General features: G+C 45.0%; 1 protein-coding gene across 1 annotated transcript in view; it reads right to left on the minus strand.

Moving 5' to 3' along the window:
• Window positions 1–6,222: 6,222 nt before the first annotated feature.
• The window catches only part of LOC134033841 (breakpoint cluster region protein-like), a 56,371-nt gene continuing 45,808 nt past the window's right edge, over window positions 6,223–16,785 (minus strand). Inside the window, 10 exon segments of the mRNA XM_062478131.1 lie at window positions 6,223–8,549; window positions 8,938–9,100; window positions 9,341–9,446; window positions 9,571–9,705; window positions 10,535–10,674; window positions 11,563–11,672; window positions 11,853–11,912; window positions 15,195–15,326; window positions 16,173–16,270; window positions 16,650–16,724. Coding sequence (XP_062334115.1) covers window positions 8,460–8,549; window positions 8,938–9,100; window positions 9,341–9,446; window positions 9,571–9,705; window positions 10,535–10,674; window positions 11,563–11,672; window positions 11,853–11,912; window positions 15,195–15,326; window positions 16,173–16,270; window positions 16,650–16,724 — 1,109 coding nt within the window. The 3' untranslated portion in view covers window positions 6,223–8,459.

A 16,785-nucleotide genomic window follows, 5' to 3' on the forward strand; every position in this document is an offset into this window, starting at 1 on the left:
TTGGCTGAAAGAGGACAATTTTTCCTACATTTTAAGGTATAACTTGTTTCTGTAAGTTAAACTATATGAACGTTAGAGGAATTTGTTTGACAAATTAGTTGAATATCAGAAAAAGAGCAGCAAGCAGAGTGTGCCACTCTGCTTGCTGCTCATTCATAAAAATCAAGAAGGAGCAAACATTTTAATGTATTTCAAACTGTCATAATTCAAAATTGGCTGAACATTTGAAAAAGCTGAATCATTTGGGAATAGCTGAATGTCTTGTGAACATTTTAAAGGTTGAATGGTGTCTCTAGCTGAAAGTAAGCTGAAGTAGTTACGTTTGAAAGAGGAGGAAGCTTTTTAATGATTTGAAAGGATTTACCATTACTTTCAATGGGAGAATAATTTGCACAAAAACCTTAATGTCTTAAAAAGTATAAAAGTGAGAAATACCAAAAGTCATAGCCATCATCTCCTGAAGGAGCTGAACGTTTTGATACAAAAGTTGTAGGAATCGGTTAAAGTATGCAGAACGAGTTAAAGGCCAAAAAACGGCGGAAGAACTAAGAAGTTGAAAAGCAATAGTGAGAATGCTGTTAAGCATTCTCACAATAATAAATAAATATATATGTGAGAGAACAAAGGTTGTGCTCTCGCCGAAGGCTTGAGCACACCCAATAATATATATGTGAGATAACAAAGGTTGTGCCCTTGCCGAAGGCAAAGCACACCCAATTAAATGGACAAATAATAGAATCAGAAATAACTTTATTCACCATGTAAGTTCACATAAACATGTAATATAAACAATATGAACATATAATATAAAATACTGTGTGTGTGTGGGGGTGGGGGTGGGGGGGGGGGGGGGTGCCTTGCGCAGCACCATTTTTACCTTGGGAAGTAAACAGTTCCCCTTTACAGAAAGTCAAATTGACATAAAAAAAGGAATTGGCAAGACATTGGTTCATCATATGGCAATACCATGACAAGCCAAAAATAAGTATGTTCCTACATATTTTGATAGTTATTTATTCATGTAATGTGTTCAAACAGTATCTATTTTCCTGAATATTTAAAGGAAAAGTCTACATAAAGGTGAAATATATACATTTACATTACATTTAGTCATTTAGCAGACGCTCTTATCCAGAGCGACTTACAGTAAGTACAGGGACATTCCCCCGAGGCAAGTAGGGTGAAGTGCCTTGCCCAAGGACACAACGTCAGTTGGCATGACCAGGAATCTAACTGGCAACCTTCGGATTACTAGCCCGATTCCCTCACCGCTCCGCCACCTGACTCCCCGTCACATACACATATGTATACACACTCAGTAGGGTCCGAGTCCACCATCACAAATCTGTTTTATTTGATTATTTATTAGTAAAATAAATGTTCATAATTATAATCTTGAGGAATACATTACTTAACACTGATTTACATTACATTCTATATTTCTGGGGGGCCGGAGGGGGAGGGGGGGCAGTGCCAAGATGATCTGTGCCAAATATTGACGATTGGTCAAACTTTGTAGGAGGAGTAATTTCTTTTAATTCATGAATCAAAAATGATGGTCGCATCAATTCGGTTGGTGTTACAGTTACTGTTACATGGTTCACCCATGGGATCTCCCAAGATATCACCAGACAAAGGAATCACTTAATTAAGGCAAACAAATCAACAGTTATTGGCTGAAACAGATCTTTGCTTATTGCAGCTCCCCTAGAGGTTAAATAACGTGACCTTTTGTGGACCTCTTTAGAACACGGTTCTGAAACCCTATATCAGGGGTCGGCAACCCGCGGCTCTAGAGCCGCATGCGGCTCTTTAGCGCCGCCCTAGTGTCTCCCTGGAGCTTTTTCAAAAATATGAAAATGGAAAAAGATGGTGTGAACATATTTTTTGTTTTAATTATTAAAACAGAAATGTTGAAAAAATATTTATTATACACATTTTTACAGCAAAATGTGTATGTGTATAATAAATATTTTATTTCAACATTTCTGTCAACGAAGATTTACGTCATAGCCTGCGACACACGTTTCTTTCAGCTCGGCGTAATGCCAGACAGGTGGCTGTTGCAAACAAACCGGCGGGTATGTCATGGGCCATGGATCCCAAAGGGAAAAAGAGAAAGATAGCTGAGGAGAACAGAGGAGTCAACAGTTTTTGGACCGAATCATTTGCTTTCATTGCCAATGCGGAAAGATTGCCTGCATGTTTGCCTGCGTGCTTTGTAATGAGGAGTTGTCAAATAACAAGAAGAGAAACAGACATTTCCAGGGAAGGCATGCTACATTTGCAGCCGAGTACCCAGTTGGGAGTGAGAGAAAAAGTGCGATTGCATGAATGCTCATTATGTATTTGTAGCCTACTTATCATTTTGATAGTAATATAGCTAATATAGACCAATTATCACCCTACGTCACACCACTGTCAAGCATGCTCAACTGCGCATGTCGGCTGCAAAGGACGGACTTCTCCCAGGTATACACTTGGATCAGGTCATCATATATCTCTGGCCACTGGATTTCAGAGCTTGACATTAACTTTTTGAGGCACTTGTCCTTTGAACAAATACATTTACGTTTCATTTGTCCATGCACAAAAGTCACTTGACCCCCGATACATTAAATATCCTGACCGAGTGATAGGGCAAAACTAGCCTGGCTAACGGAGGTCACTTTCTCAGGCAAATAACGGGCAAAACTAGGCTGGCTCGGGCAAAACTAGCCTGGCTAACGAAGGTCGCTTTCTCAGGCAAATGATGAATGAAACAGGCTTGATTAAAGAAATCCGAGATGCTGGCTATCTTCAGCAGGCTTGTATCTACAAAAGGCAGTCCTCCCTGACGTTTATAGTGGAGAATGGAGTGAAATACAACATTGTGCACACTGCCAGTGAGCGACCCGAGTCTGACTGAGGCTAACAACTCAGTGTACAGGTGTAACGGGGACGCAGTCTCACTCAGATTGCCAGTTTTACACAAATCACAAAAATAATCGGACCAGCTGGCTAAAAGCAGAATTCCCATATCTCTTTAAAGCTGCCCTGCTTGACTTTTAAGGTGTATAATTGACTGTAAAACTGTAAAATTATGAACTTTGTGACGTGAAGACATAGCTGCCGCATAAGATGCGGTCTACCGGGCGACATTCTCACTCAAATTTCAAGACTTTCGTAACCCAAATCAAAATTCTGATGTGACAGATCAATGGGGAATCGACTTTTCTCTTAAAGGCTGTCCTTCTCGACCTTTTGGTCTTTTTAAATCGTACTATTTGTATAATCCGTGTACTTCTCTAACCATTATAAAGGCTATCCTTTCCCGGTTTTCTGCAGGCACATTGCGCGCGCATCCCGAATGTTTACAAACAAATAATTGGTCTATAGACACTTACAGCATGTGTTGCCTTCATTATAAGGCATATATAAGGCTTTTAATTTTTTGCGGCTCCAGACAGATTTGTTTTTTGTTTTTTTGGTCCAATATGGCTCTTTCAACATTTTGGGTTGCCGACCCCTGCCCTATATAAACTTTGGTGTCAATGTAGCAAAGATTTGGGGTCCGTGTACGTGAGTTTAATTCCTTATCCCATCAAAATGGAACAAGCAGGCATAAGAAAAACTTTTGTGAATCCGTTTTTTTCGTTTTTTTGCTAAGTCCCATTGACTTGGGAGTTCGCCTTTCCAACTTCATTCAATGCATCTACTATTTCATAATTGATGTAGGGCTTACTGATTATAAACTAATGCAAAAATCCTGTAGTCATGTTTTTCAATTTATATTTGTATTAGTAATGTATTGTATTAGTTGTATTAATTGTATTAGTAATATTATAATCACAGCAATGATCATTTTTATTAGCCTGTTAGTGTGGTGGTGTTTCTGTAAATGGTTAGCTAACTGATAGTGCTTATACAGTTGTGGCCATAAGTTTTGGCAATGACAAATGTTGTGTTTTGCAAAGTTTGCTGGTTCAGTCATTTACACATAGATACAGGAGATTTTATTTAACTTTTGTGTACAAACAGAGGCTGCAAATGCCTTCCAAACATGTATTTGTCCTCCGATTACAGTTTCCCTTTACAGCTCTAGCAGAACACGCAGATGGTCAGAGAAATCAATTTGAAACAAGACAGAAAGAAACAATTACAATAACTGTGTCTGTGGTTGGTCAGCAAGTCCCATCAATTCAGCTTCATAGCTGGGAATAGATTTCCGAACAGGAAAGAGTAATACATGTCATATGATTTCAAATATACAGTAGTAGATGATTCAAAATATACCACATATAATATGGGAATGTATTATTATGTATCATTATGACAAACTATTGCCAGGCTCATGTCATTTTACAATAACCAAAATCATTGAATACTCGAAGAATACTTGTTCCCCACTATGCATAGGCTACACTGAAATGCTAAAGTCATACATAGAGTAATATATTCTATATCTTTAGACTTTAAAACCTTATCCACATATTCAGGATGACACCGTTTGTCCTCTGTTGACATATATTACTTTTTCATGAACAAAAGGGCTAGAAAGCCTATAGCAGGAACCATATCTCAACTTTGAAAACAGATTTTGTACAGCTCTTACAAGAATAATACGTCTAATTCAGATGCATGTATTGACCAAACTCGGATGAACAGCACAATAAATAAACTTCAAGAACCAGACATCTTGGATTTCTCTGGTATGATACATATCGTACAACCATGAGAAAAAGTTAAACATTAAGCGATACAATGTCAAATCAAATATTTTCTTTTGTAGAGGTTTAAAAAACAAACACAATAAACTGTTTCAAAGGCCCACGTCCTCCCAGTGGGCAATCTGCAGTTAAAAACAATAATGAAACTGAAAAACAGATTGTGTATGCTGCATGGTTTGCATGTTAACTTGTCAGACAGGACAAAATGGTTACAGACTGTTTGGCAATTACATTGAAACAAAAGTAGCAGAAGTTGCCAAACTTTGAATAAGCAAACTGCTAGATATGAGTCAGTTATGACAAAAAATGACAGACAACACAGACACCGTTCTCTTACTACTGTACTGTAGAAAGTGAGTACTCGGCTATTACTAATTTAATTCCCCTCAGATTAGTTTTTTCAACTTCATAGATACAGTAGTCGACTTTTTTTGTACACACATGAAACAACAACAAAAGAACGGAATGTGGCATTGGTTATCCTGTTTATTTCAAATGGTCATAGAGGCCTAAGGCAAGGTGAGGGTCGTTGACTTAGTGACATTTGTCTTTTCTCACCCCAAAAACTTTTGAGATACTTTCTCTCCCAAAGAGGATTTGGGTGTAAGTTTGGTCAAACCTTTTATATTTCAATGGGAATATGGCAGCACAAACATCCTACAATGTATCGGAATCAAACAAATCTCAGGTCTCTTTCTGCTGTTAATCTTAGAACACAGTAGTCCATATGCCCCAGATCTTTGTTCCCCAAAGGCATTGTGGGACATTGGCATCTGTAGTCTTTCCCGACATTTTCTACTGACATATTCATGCTTTGAATCCGACATGAATACAAACTTATCAAAGCGAGCATGTAGAGGCACAAAGGGGCAGAGCAGAGCACCCAAAAAGGCCTAATTACAGTGATGAAAGGGGTGTAAATGAATGATGAATGCACTGCCTGTCCTAGTCATAGCCCACTAACGTCCTATGCGAGTTCTAATGTATACACTTATGCAATGCACAGGTCATGGAAGAGTCAGGGATGGAACACGGACCTGAATGTGTGTCGGAATGAAGAATTCTATAGTTCTAAGAAAAACGTTCTATTGTTTCATGGTTTTGCCGGGTCTCTTTTTTGAACATCTTTCACGGTGATCTTTCAAAACTTCTAATGCTCAAATACAGCAATCCATTCATTCAACACTCACGTGCATGTGAACATGCATGCTCATCTGCATGCACAATCACACACGTTCTCTAAGATACACGCACACAGACTTACTGTAGACATGCCAACGCTGTTTTATGGGTTATGCTATAAATGTCTATGTGCTAAACTCAGTACCTCAACATATTTATCTCAGCAGCGCAGGCAGTATACAATCTGCCCACTTCACAATCTGCTGGTTTCTAACCAGCCAGCCAGCTTTTAAACATCATATAACCAAACCATCTTCGAACGAGCTCAACCAGACTGGTTCTGAACCCTGTGTGACACTCACACCTCCTGGACAAACATGACAACAATATCTATGACAACACTGAGAACAAAGAAACCAAACTTTATTAAAACATGCCTGCATGTCAAATCAAGGTACTAACATTAAACTATACTATCATAATATTTTCTTTTTTTCCTTTTTAACAAAATATCTTAAGAGCTTTAAGTCTTTAACTTCAGTGGCTGACTCCTGACAAGTTGGAGTGGACATAAAGGGATCATCAGGGTTTTTTATTCCGCTGTCTGAAACATCCAATAAGAATGGGTTGGGCTTGGAAAAGATAGATCTTCTTACTTACTTCTTACATAAAAAAACACACACAAAAAAACAGACATTCCTTCATTAACAACCGGACAGTTCAACCGGACAGTTCCTTCAGTACAAGTTCAACTGTTTAGTTCTGTCTTTTTTTTTAAATTATTGTTGTTTCTTCGGTAATTAAGCGCAAAGCCCAATCACAGACAGAAAACATTGTTTGTAGCACGCATCAAACCCTCTGACATGCTCTGAATTGTTTTCAAGTTATGTAACTGTGAGATGAATGTCCGGTGGTCTTGAGTTGAACTGATAAAAGGGTGACACTCGTTGTAGCAGTTGAATAGGTTATGATGGTTCTCAGCCTTGTGTAAAATGTTTCTAGGCATGCAATCATTTTATCAGAATGATTTTATGACTAACAAAAGGCCGGATGATGCAGATGAATAGGTACTTCAGGAACAAAGCTAAATCCAGGTTGCACAGGGCAGGACCAGACAGGGTGAAACCTACCACTGCTATGCTCCATAAAATCAGAAAGAAAACATAAAAACCAAAACATTTTTTTCCCCCTTCCTAAAATAAATTATGATGTAACATAGATTACACTGTTAACAAAAAGAAAAGAAAAATGACAGCTTCAAGATTATGTACATGCTGTATCTGTAAATACACAGTTGTTGTTTCTTTTTCCCCCACAAACAGACTCTTTTGGCAGGAAATCCTACATTAAAACAAAGAAAGACATCTCCACATGAAGGCTGTGAACACAGAAAAATCTGACGTTAGAAAATATATTGCTTCCAGGATGTCTAAGCTTGGGGACTAGTCAAGACACAAACAGCACGCAAAATAAGGAAATTGCTTGTTTCCGATGGGTTATACGGAGTAGGCTGATTGTGATGCAAGAATGACAATCTGCTTCAGGTCAATAGGTTTCTCTGTCTGGTGTGTTTATCTTACACAACATGTATCACTTAGACATATCTTGGATATTTCACCACGAACACCTTCAACAAACAAAAAAAGTTTGCCAATGTTCTCGCTTGCAAAAGCGAGAACATTGCTCGCTGTCCAAAACTAATAAGACCCTCGAAACAACAATTGAACTGTAAAATAATTGATGTGTTGTCAATGTAGGGCCTACGGCTTGAACCTAACCAGGAAACTGAGGTAACAGAAGCCAAAAAAAGCCCCCAAATAACCAGAACTCTACCTGGGATACTGTACTGTTTCAGTGAGGCTGTTTCTGGTGTGTTTGTGTCTGTATTTGCAGCCATGGGGTTTTGCAGAGTGGCATTCGGTCAAGCCATATCGCACACACAACACAAGCTGTGGAACCCAGGCTGGAGGGCTAGGGGCCAGCTGGAGGGCTAGGGGCCAGCTGGAGGTCTAGGGGCCAGGCTGGAGGGCTAGGGGCCAGGCTGGAGGGCTAGGGGCCAGGCTGGAGGGCTAGGGGCCAGGCTGGAGGGCTAGGGGCCAGCTGGAGGGCTAGGGGCCAGGCTGGAGGGCTAGGGGCCAGGCTGGAGGGCTAGGGGCCAGGCTGGAGGGCTAGGGGCCAGCTGGAGGGCTAGGGGCCAGGCTGGAGGGCTAGGGGCCAGCTGGAGGGCTAGGGGCCAGGCTGGAGGGCTAGGGGCCAGGCTGGAGGGCTAGGGGTGGGGGGTGAGAGTGACAAAGAGAGGAGCGAAAGTTAAGCTGCGTTGGAGGAGGCACAGAGAGTCACACTGGGTGTGACGTGATGCTGCATCGTCTGAGATGTGTGTGTGTGACGTGGAGGACTGGTCTTCCGGCCTTCCGGTCTTCTGGTCTACCTCAGCTGACTGTTTCAAGAATACGGGGGGGGGAGGGGGGGCACTGTGGAAAGTAGAACAGCACTGCTTCAGTCCAGCAGTGGCCTGGTCACACAAGTCTCCCCAGATAAGATATACTGAACTACAGGCTCAGTTTGAGCCAAACGTCCTCTCATTCTCTCCATCTTTCATTGTCTTTGTAGGGTAAAACGAGGGTCCCTCTATACTTCTGTGGAGAAGAGGATGCTCTGTCGTTTACTGTCCGGAGTGGGAATAGTCTCCAGCTGGAGGAAGTATAGCAACACCTGGACCTGCAGATGGACGGACAGACAGACTGTTGGTTAGACACACATTGATAAAACGATTGAATGTGAATTGATACGGAGGAAAACAGAGACAGAGGGAGTGGTAAAGGGGGAAAGACAGCCAAAGACTGAGTGGAAATGAGGAAAGAGAGCGGGGAGAGACAGACCGTTGGTGAGAGAGGCTGAAGGGGAGGGACAGGGAGGCGAAAAGAAAGATTTCAAGAGTTATACACACGTGAAAAGGGACAGAGACAGACACACAGCTAGAGAGAGAGAGAGAGAGAGAGAGAGGACAGATAGAGGCACATACAGAGGAACAGATGGAGAAACAGAAGGCGACAAGAGGGACAAACGGAGGAACCGACAGACGGGCACAGACAGAGCCGGGCCCTACCTGTGACATGACCTCCAAGGACCAGCTGTCGCCCATGCTGATAGGCTGCGTGGGGTTGGTGGGGATCTTGCTGTCCTTCTCGGCGGGCCGCAGCAGGGTCGGCCCAAACACGGTGGCCAGGTTGTGGAGAGACATCTTGTTGATGCTCTCCTTCTCTGCCACCCTGGGGGAAGACAAAGAGAACAAAGCAGATTGGAACCAAGAACTCAAAAGAATCAACCCTGACCACAGCAATAAAGGCTCTTCTCAAGGTGCCGACGACAACGGCAGGAAACAAATATCCCAAACAACGAATCACCATGACAACCCCATTCGACAGCTCTGAGAACATCCCAGAATTCCATTGTCCCTTTATGAGAGGAACGGATAAGAGGATTCTGCCCACTACAAGGAAGTACAGCACCTCTTGAGGTGGTCCAACAGGAAGAGGAAGGTGACCAGGTTGGGTTCCGGTAGAGACAGCAGCAGGTTCAGCATACAACTCTCTTTGGCGACACTGTCAGACAGGGCTGTGTGTCGAGAGAGAGTGCAGAGGACATTGTAAGAGGATATGTAAACACACAGTGCTAATGACGATCGTGATGGCGAGTGCGATGATGATGATGGAGATGATGAGGGAGGAGGTACCGTTACCTATGCCTCCAGCAAAGTTGGGGTAGAGATCGTCTGTGAAGAGGGGCTCTGGAAGTTCTCTGAAGTAAAGCTTCAGGGTCCCGGCAATCGCGTTCACGTCCATCTCGCTCATCATCACAGACACGTCCTTGTTATCTAGAAGGAGGGGGACAGGAAGCGTGGGTCAGAGACACAGGAAGTGTAGCTACGGCAACCACGGAGGTGAGGCCATTCAATTTGTATAGTCACGACAGGGCTTGGAGAGCCTTCAGCATGCTCCAGTCTGTTAGAGGATAGAAGAGCAAAATAAACGTACAAGTGCACACCCTCACACACCAGGGTTAGTTCTCAAACAAACAAATACAAAACGAGGGAAAAGGACACAAGTGCATTTCTTTAGTCAAACCAAAAATACCCATCATCCCCAACAAAGGAGCAGCAAAATCTGCGGTTCACCTGAGGAACACATCGTCATAGTAAGTGTTTTCTGAGTAATGTAACTTGGGTACACATGTACATACATACATACATACATACATACATACATACATACATACATACATACATATAAATATAATTGAATACCTAATACTTTTTATTGGCTATATAAATAGATCACATCAACTTGCTTTAGCTGACCATGTGCACTGAAAGCGAAATCCATGAAATGAAACACAAAGTACATTAAGGAGTAACAGGTACAGACATTCTTTCATTCCCACTGCAATTTCTCTGTAAACTTTGGGGGAGTAGGAGAGCAGTTAGTGGGGATATTGTCTGGGGCTGCTGTTGTGGGTTAATTTGTTGTATTTTTGATTGTTCTGTATGGTATTTTAATGATATTTTTTAACGTATGCCATAACAGTTTCTATGCTGGTCTTGCTGCAGATCAAATCGCCCTTTGGGGACAAATAAATAAATATAAATGAATATCGTACGAGGTGAGCGTGGGAGGGTAGAGGGTGTGTGGAAGGGTTACACTTACTGGTGTCGAAGGCGGCCTTCAGGGCCTGGATGTCTGTGGCCACCCCTGAGACCCTGTAGATGCCCACCTCCTCCATCCCCCGCCGCTCGATCTCCTCCAGACACTGTCTCACGATGTAGGGCACCTTGGAGCGCTCCCGTCTAGACGGGGGGGGGGAACACCCGTTTGTGAGCACATGCAAGCGCACGCGCGATATTGCGTCGAATGGTTGACTGAGGGACAAGTGCTGTTGTGTGTTACAGCAGATGTAGAAGGCTCGAAGTGTTAGAGCTGCAAACATGCTCCTGTGTGCTACATTAGTCATTTCCATGTCAGTAACAGTGTTAACAAGCCCACGAGATCATTAAACATTCGCTGTCCATTTCAATGGTGAAACGCACATCAATTGTTTTTTTGCGTCTATGGTTGCTGTGCCAGCATGGAAAGGGGATTATGTGCTGAAGAACCTGGCAACCATGTGTCCGTGTAAAAGCTTGTGAGTGGTCTGTGTTGGTGTTATTGCTAACATGTTGTCTCCCTCATCTTCTGCTGTTAAACCTATTAGGACACTCATTAGAACCAATACTCATTACTGTCACTCACACAAACCACCACTGGCCAGAACTCATCCAGTAACACACGCACACGCACACACACACACACACACAATTCTCCCTGTACTGTAAACTCACAGTCACACAAACACATTCACACACCATCACTCACCAACACCCTAACGCTGATTTCTTGTGACTTATGCTGCCACATTTTATTCCCATGCAGTGTTCTGAAGAGTCCAGAGCCACTTCATCCAACTCCACTTTCTCTTTCCCTCTCTCCTTTCCACTCCTCTCTCATCCCCCCCCCCCCCCCCCCCTCCACCCCTTTCCAGTATTCTCCCTGGACGTGAGATCATCCCGTCACATTCACTCGGGTCACTGCAGCCTTCACCAGCCGGCGTCGGGACGCCCGTCTCCATGGTAACGGGCCAGATGGTCAAGACAGCGATCACAGTGTTTAGGTTCAGAACAATCGGCCAGACGACTCACTTCGTCACCGTGGAGATCTTGATGCCGAAAACGCCCATCGGTTTCCGTGACGGCATCCTCTTCAGGCTAAACTCCCGGCTGGTGAACTTCATAGAGAGCTTCACCTCGATCTGGGGGAGGTGAAGGAGGGTGCTCAGTGTTGACACACATACATATACGCACACACAAAAAGTCAGTGCAGGCACACACATACACAAGTGCACCCGCTCACAGACAAATACACAAACACCCATACACGCCCTTCCGTTGCTCCCGCACGCACGCACACACACCAAGACGAACATACTCACCCCGTTCATGGGGATCACTGTTCTCTGCCAGTCTTTTCCTTGGAGCGTCTGTGGGTCAAGCTGGTAGGGAAAAAAAACAATAAAAATATGAATGACCGTACACCGCCTACAGCACATGCACCCATACTGAACTATTCCACTACTCCTGTGTTCCACATGCAGTGTCATCTTTTAAGTGACTTAAAAGAGGTGAGGGCCAACAGACTTTAAACTACCGTCCCCGTATGGACTACTTTCACTGGTCATCTGGTCAGGTGAGCGCAGGTAGGGCAGCTCAGTGTGTCCAGCCCCTGAACATCCCAACCTCCCTCCATCCTCTAAGCTGAGTCCTATCTGGTCAGGTGCAGCTCTGAATCATGAAACGCGACTTCCTCAATCATCCACTGATGGGCGTGGAGACATTAAGGACAGGTGTGTGTGTGTGTGTGTGAGAGTATGATATATGGGTGGGTTGGGGATGGTAAGGGGGAGGTTGTTGAGTGGAAGGGGGAGGGGTGTCGAGTGGGCGGGTGGGAGTGAGTTTGGTAGAAAAATGAGGGAGGGCTTGTCGGATGTGTCAAAGCATCTACTCACACACACACACACGCACACACACACACACACACACTGTCATGAAGGTCATCTCAACAGGCACAACAACACATAGAAGTTGGGAAAAAACATCTCTATGCCAAGCTATGACAAAAGGGCTTGACATATGGCTGCCCGCAAAACCAAAAGTCCTGGCAATGACTGTTAAATACAGGCACACCATGTTACTATGCCAGCTTACGCTACGCACCTCACAAAAGTAGCGCCACACACACACACACACAAAAGTCCAACGTGTGTCCCTGGTGCTCGTGTGTTACCTTGCCTCTGAGCAGGGAGTCGCGTAGGCGCCCCCACAATTGGCACCCCTGCTCCCAAGGAGGAAGCTCCGTTTGGCTATCGCCCTCCAGCACGCCGCACCCCCCAACAAACACGTTGCTGCTCCACACCTCCACTCGCCCGCCTGTCATAGTGTCCACTGAACGTACCCCTGACTGGGTGACCGACTGACTTATTGACCAACCGACCGACTAACGGACAAGCGGGAGGGCAGGTGGACTGACTGGCTAAGGTCTCAGCTCCCCAGTTCAGTGTTGATGTCTCTCCAGCTGGCGGTGGTCCATGTTCTGTGGTGTAACCCCGGAGTGCTGCTGAGGTCCCTCCCCTTCCCTCTTGGTCTCCTCTCCTCCACCTTCTCCCCTTCGTCCTGGGGGAAGCATCTGGGCTTGCTGGGCCGAGACGTGTGGGTCCCCGTCTCTCAGTCTTGCAGGACGGTTCTATACAGACACAGTTCTCAGGTATTCTTCACGCCAATTACCCGGAGCGACGGATGAATTTGCGTGCGTTTGACTGGACGGCACGATCCCACACGGGCGCACACGCACGTGTCGTGCCCTCGGGCCCACTTCTTCCGCTCCCGCTCTGCTCGTTTTCTCCTCCTCCTCTGGCCTCGCGCCTCCCTTCTTCCTTCGCTCCTCTGTCGTTTCCTCTCCCTTCCCGTCACTCCAGTTAGTCACAGCTAATCCCCCTGTCTTAAGTTAGCTTTGGCCTAAGATGTGAAATGCACCGTCACCTCTCCTCCCATCCCCAGCCTCTTCACACACTACACAGACGCCTCCGTCTAAACCGTGGATTAACAACATCCAAAACAAAAAAACAAACACACACACACACACAAACCACACACACATACACAAACATGCATGCACTCCTCCCCCCCCTCCAGACACACACACAAACACTCACACGCAAACAAACATACAGCAAGGCCAGCGAGTTGAGCCCAGAGCGTCAGATTCCTACCCTCAGGAAAGACTGTGAGCGCGAGGAACGCTGATCTGAATCATCTGCTGGGACTTTCACAATAAGCCGCTCAGCTTTCAACAACGTGTGTGTGTGAATTTCGGTTTGTGTGAATTTCTGTGTGCGCGCGTGTGTGTGTGGAGTATGTGTTGGTGAACTTTGTGTGTGCGTGTGTTTGTGTGTGTTGTGAAGCTAGATGTGAAACACTAAGGCTTCGTGGGTACAGTCCATACCACCCAGAGAGGATCATGGGAGAGTGTAGAGTAGATAAACACATGGCGTGTACCGCGAAGCCGGGATGATCCTGCTACACAGCTTCACACAGCTTTGGGAGGTTTGTTCTGGCAGCCATCCGGCGTGGACCAATCATCTGGGTCTTATTTTGGCTTCTTCAGAAATGCAACCTTCCTTGTTCACTTCCCTGCTCTATAATGGGATTTTCCATCCTAGCTATGAAGGGATGCATATATTACAGCAGGAGGAGAGGACAAGAGGATGGACTGGTGAATAAAGAAGTACTATGCTCCTGTTGCAGGTATTTTGACCACCACTAGAGGGGGTTGTGGGTCCATTTTTCAGTTGACTGACAACAAAAGATAAGGAAAACTACTTCCAGCAAACTTGGCTGCTATGGCTTTCAGAAGGAGTACACGTGCTTGCACACACACACCAATGCACACACACACCTGGTTTGATGTGGAAGGGGGGAGGAGATGAGGACATCAACAGAAGGGGAAGCTTGGACTGTAGGTTCAAACCCCAGGATGTCAACCAGATAAAAGCAGAAAGTCTAACCAAGACCTTTAACAAGGCCTGCCTCTGTCCTTCAAATCTAGTAGTTACACACACACACACACACAAACACACACACACACACACTACATCTGCAGAAGCAAGGTCACCATGGAGACGGGGTTGCCAGATCTGAGCGCCAGCCCCAGGGTCTGCACAGTTGAGGCCGTATTAAGGACAAGACATTTACAGGAAGACATGAATTATGGGTACTATCAAGACGGCCACAGGAAGTCCTGGTAGAGATAACCTGCTCTCTTAAAAGGGTTGACAGTCTGAAAGCAAGGATCACTTTCATCTCCTATTACCAGACCAACCACATCTGTTTCTTCAAATTAAAATGAATAGATAACCAATTATGGGAGCGTGTACAGTATATTAAGGTTTGGGATGCATAGTGTACAAACAGGGAGGACTGTGTTGTGGCAGTCGCAATGCAGATGGTAAGATCTTGAGACGGAAGTTTATGGGTTATGATATACAAGACAAGAAAAGACCCAGGTCGGGCTGCTGTATGAACTGTGCTAGCTATTGCACTAATCTTAAAAGGGAACCCTTCATTGCTGGAACTGTGTTCATGGTGACATCATACTGCAGTCACGCAATGACGACATCACCACACGACGCAGCGATTTTCTATCAGCATGACGACAATGGCGATGACTTGCATGCAGTGCGGGCTGTGCGCAGGTGAGGAACATTGTTGGGCGTCATTACCGGTATCTGTCCCTTGCCCATGATGTGGTCTGTGCTGTCCCCATCCTCCTTGTTGGGCTTGCTTTTGTTGTAGCTCTTCTCATAGCAGAGGAGCCTCAAGGTCTGCGAGCCCTCCAGTTCAATCTCAAACTCCTACGGAGCGCACAGGAACACATGTTATCGAGCACATATCATGCAACCAAAAATCATTTGAATTCAGAGAATGGTGACAGTGTTGGCACAATAGTGTTTCCCTGTTGGCATTGAGATCATTTGCGCTGTCGTGTGTACTTTCCTGCTTGAAGTGTGAGCTCAAACACAAGAGACAGGCCTTGCTAAACCCTCATTCAAACCTCTGCGGTGACTACAAACACACAACTCATAACAAAGTGCACAGCTGAGCTAAATCCTCTTTAATTATTAACCAGAACACGCCGGATAGGACACACACATCAATTTGCTGGACGGGGTGGGGTGTGTTGCTGGGCAACAACACACACCGTTAGCATTTCCAACACCATGAGTCATCACCGGCAGCCCCTCGTTAGCCTTGCGCCGTTTCCACGTTAGTGAGCAAAGTCGTTAGTCAACCGCTGGGTCAGTGGAAGCTTTCTACAGCAGAGGAGCACACTCTGCTGATTGTGTCTGACTGGTGTGTGTGTTCATGTATATTTTTGTTTGGCAAAGTTCATTCGGGTTTAGTTTAGAATCTGGCTGGCTAAGTATTGAGTTTGGTTTACCCCTGGACTTCACGTAGCTTCTTCAGGTAGTCTAGTAGTCACGTCGTAACGCTGTGTGTTTGTGGCTGTGTGTGTGTGCTGACAGGGGAAACAGCTGCACCGCTGTCAGGCCTCTGCTGTTTCTCAGCAAGTTACTTAATCACACACACACACACAGACCCTTGTTAAGATGTTGTTACATCATAAGTACCAGATGCCATGCCCTCTGAACATACACTAAAGCACAATGCACACACACACACGCAATCAAGTCTCTCACCTCGTTCCATTTGGGTTCAGTGGTGTAGCGGTAAACTCTCGTCTTGGCCTTGTTCACAAAGTAGCCAAAGGAGTCGACCTCCAGTGCGCAATAGAGATCTGGGAGAGGAGGCAGGAGACTGTTAAAATCAGACACACACATACACACAGTCTCCCTAATAGAGATCTGACCCTGAATGAACGAATCACACTATGGACTCCAAAAACGCACACGCGAAGTGCACTCAAGGCGTTGACATAGTAACACATGACAGCGTTGTGCAAGTACACATGACATACCATCCCTGTATCTAAGCAAGGCTAAATCATTTTATACTCTTTCTCTATGGTCGTAGCCTCGACCATATTGAGAATCGCTACTGGAGTTAGGAGTAAGGTAAGTTCAAGGAATAAAGTGAAAAGCGTTGCAGAAGGGCCTTGACGGGGGAGAGGGGTCGGGTGCTTTCAGTGGAGGGGGGGGGGGGGGGTGGTGACTCACTCAAGCTCTGCTTGAGGCCGGAGGCCGAGTGGACGATTACATTCAGGAACCCGTGGAGGCCGGGGGACTCGTCATCTGGAACAACAGAGCGAGACAGAGAGAGAGAGAGACAGAGACACACAGAGGAGCGAGAGAG

This window comes from Osmerus eperlanus, chromosome 14 (assembly GCF_963692335.1).
Source record: "Osmerus eperlanus chromosome 14, fOsmEpe2.1, whole genome shotgun sequence".
Lineage (NCBI taxonomy): Eukaryota > Metazoa > Chordata > Actinopteri > Osmeriformes > Osmeridae > Osmerus > Osmerus eperlanus.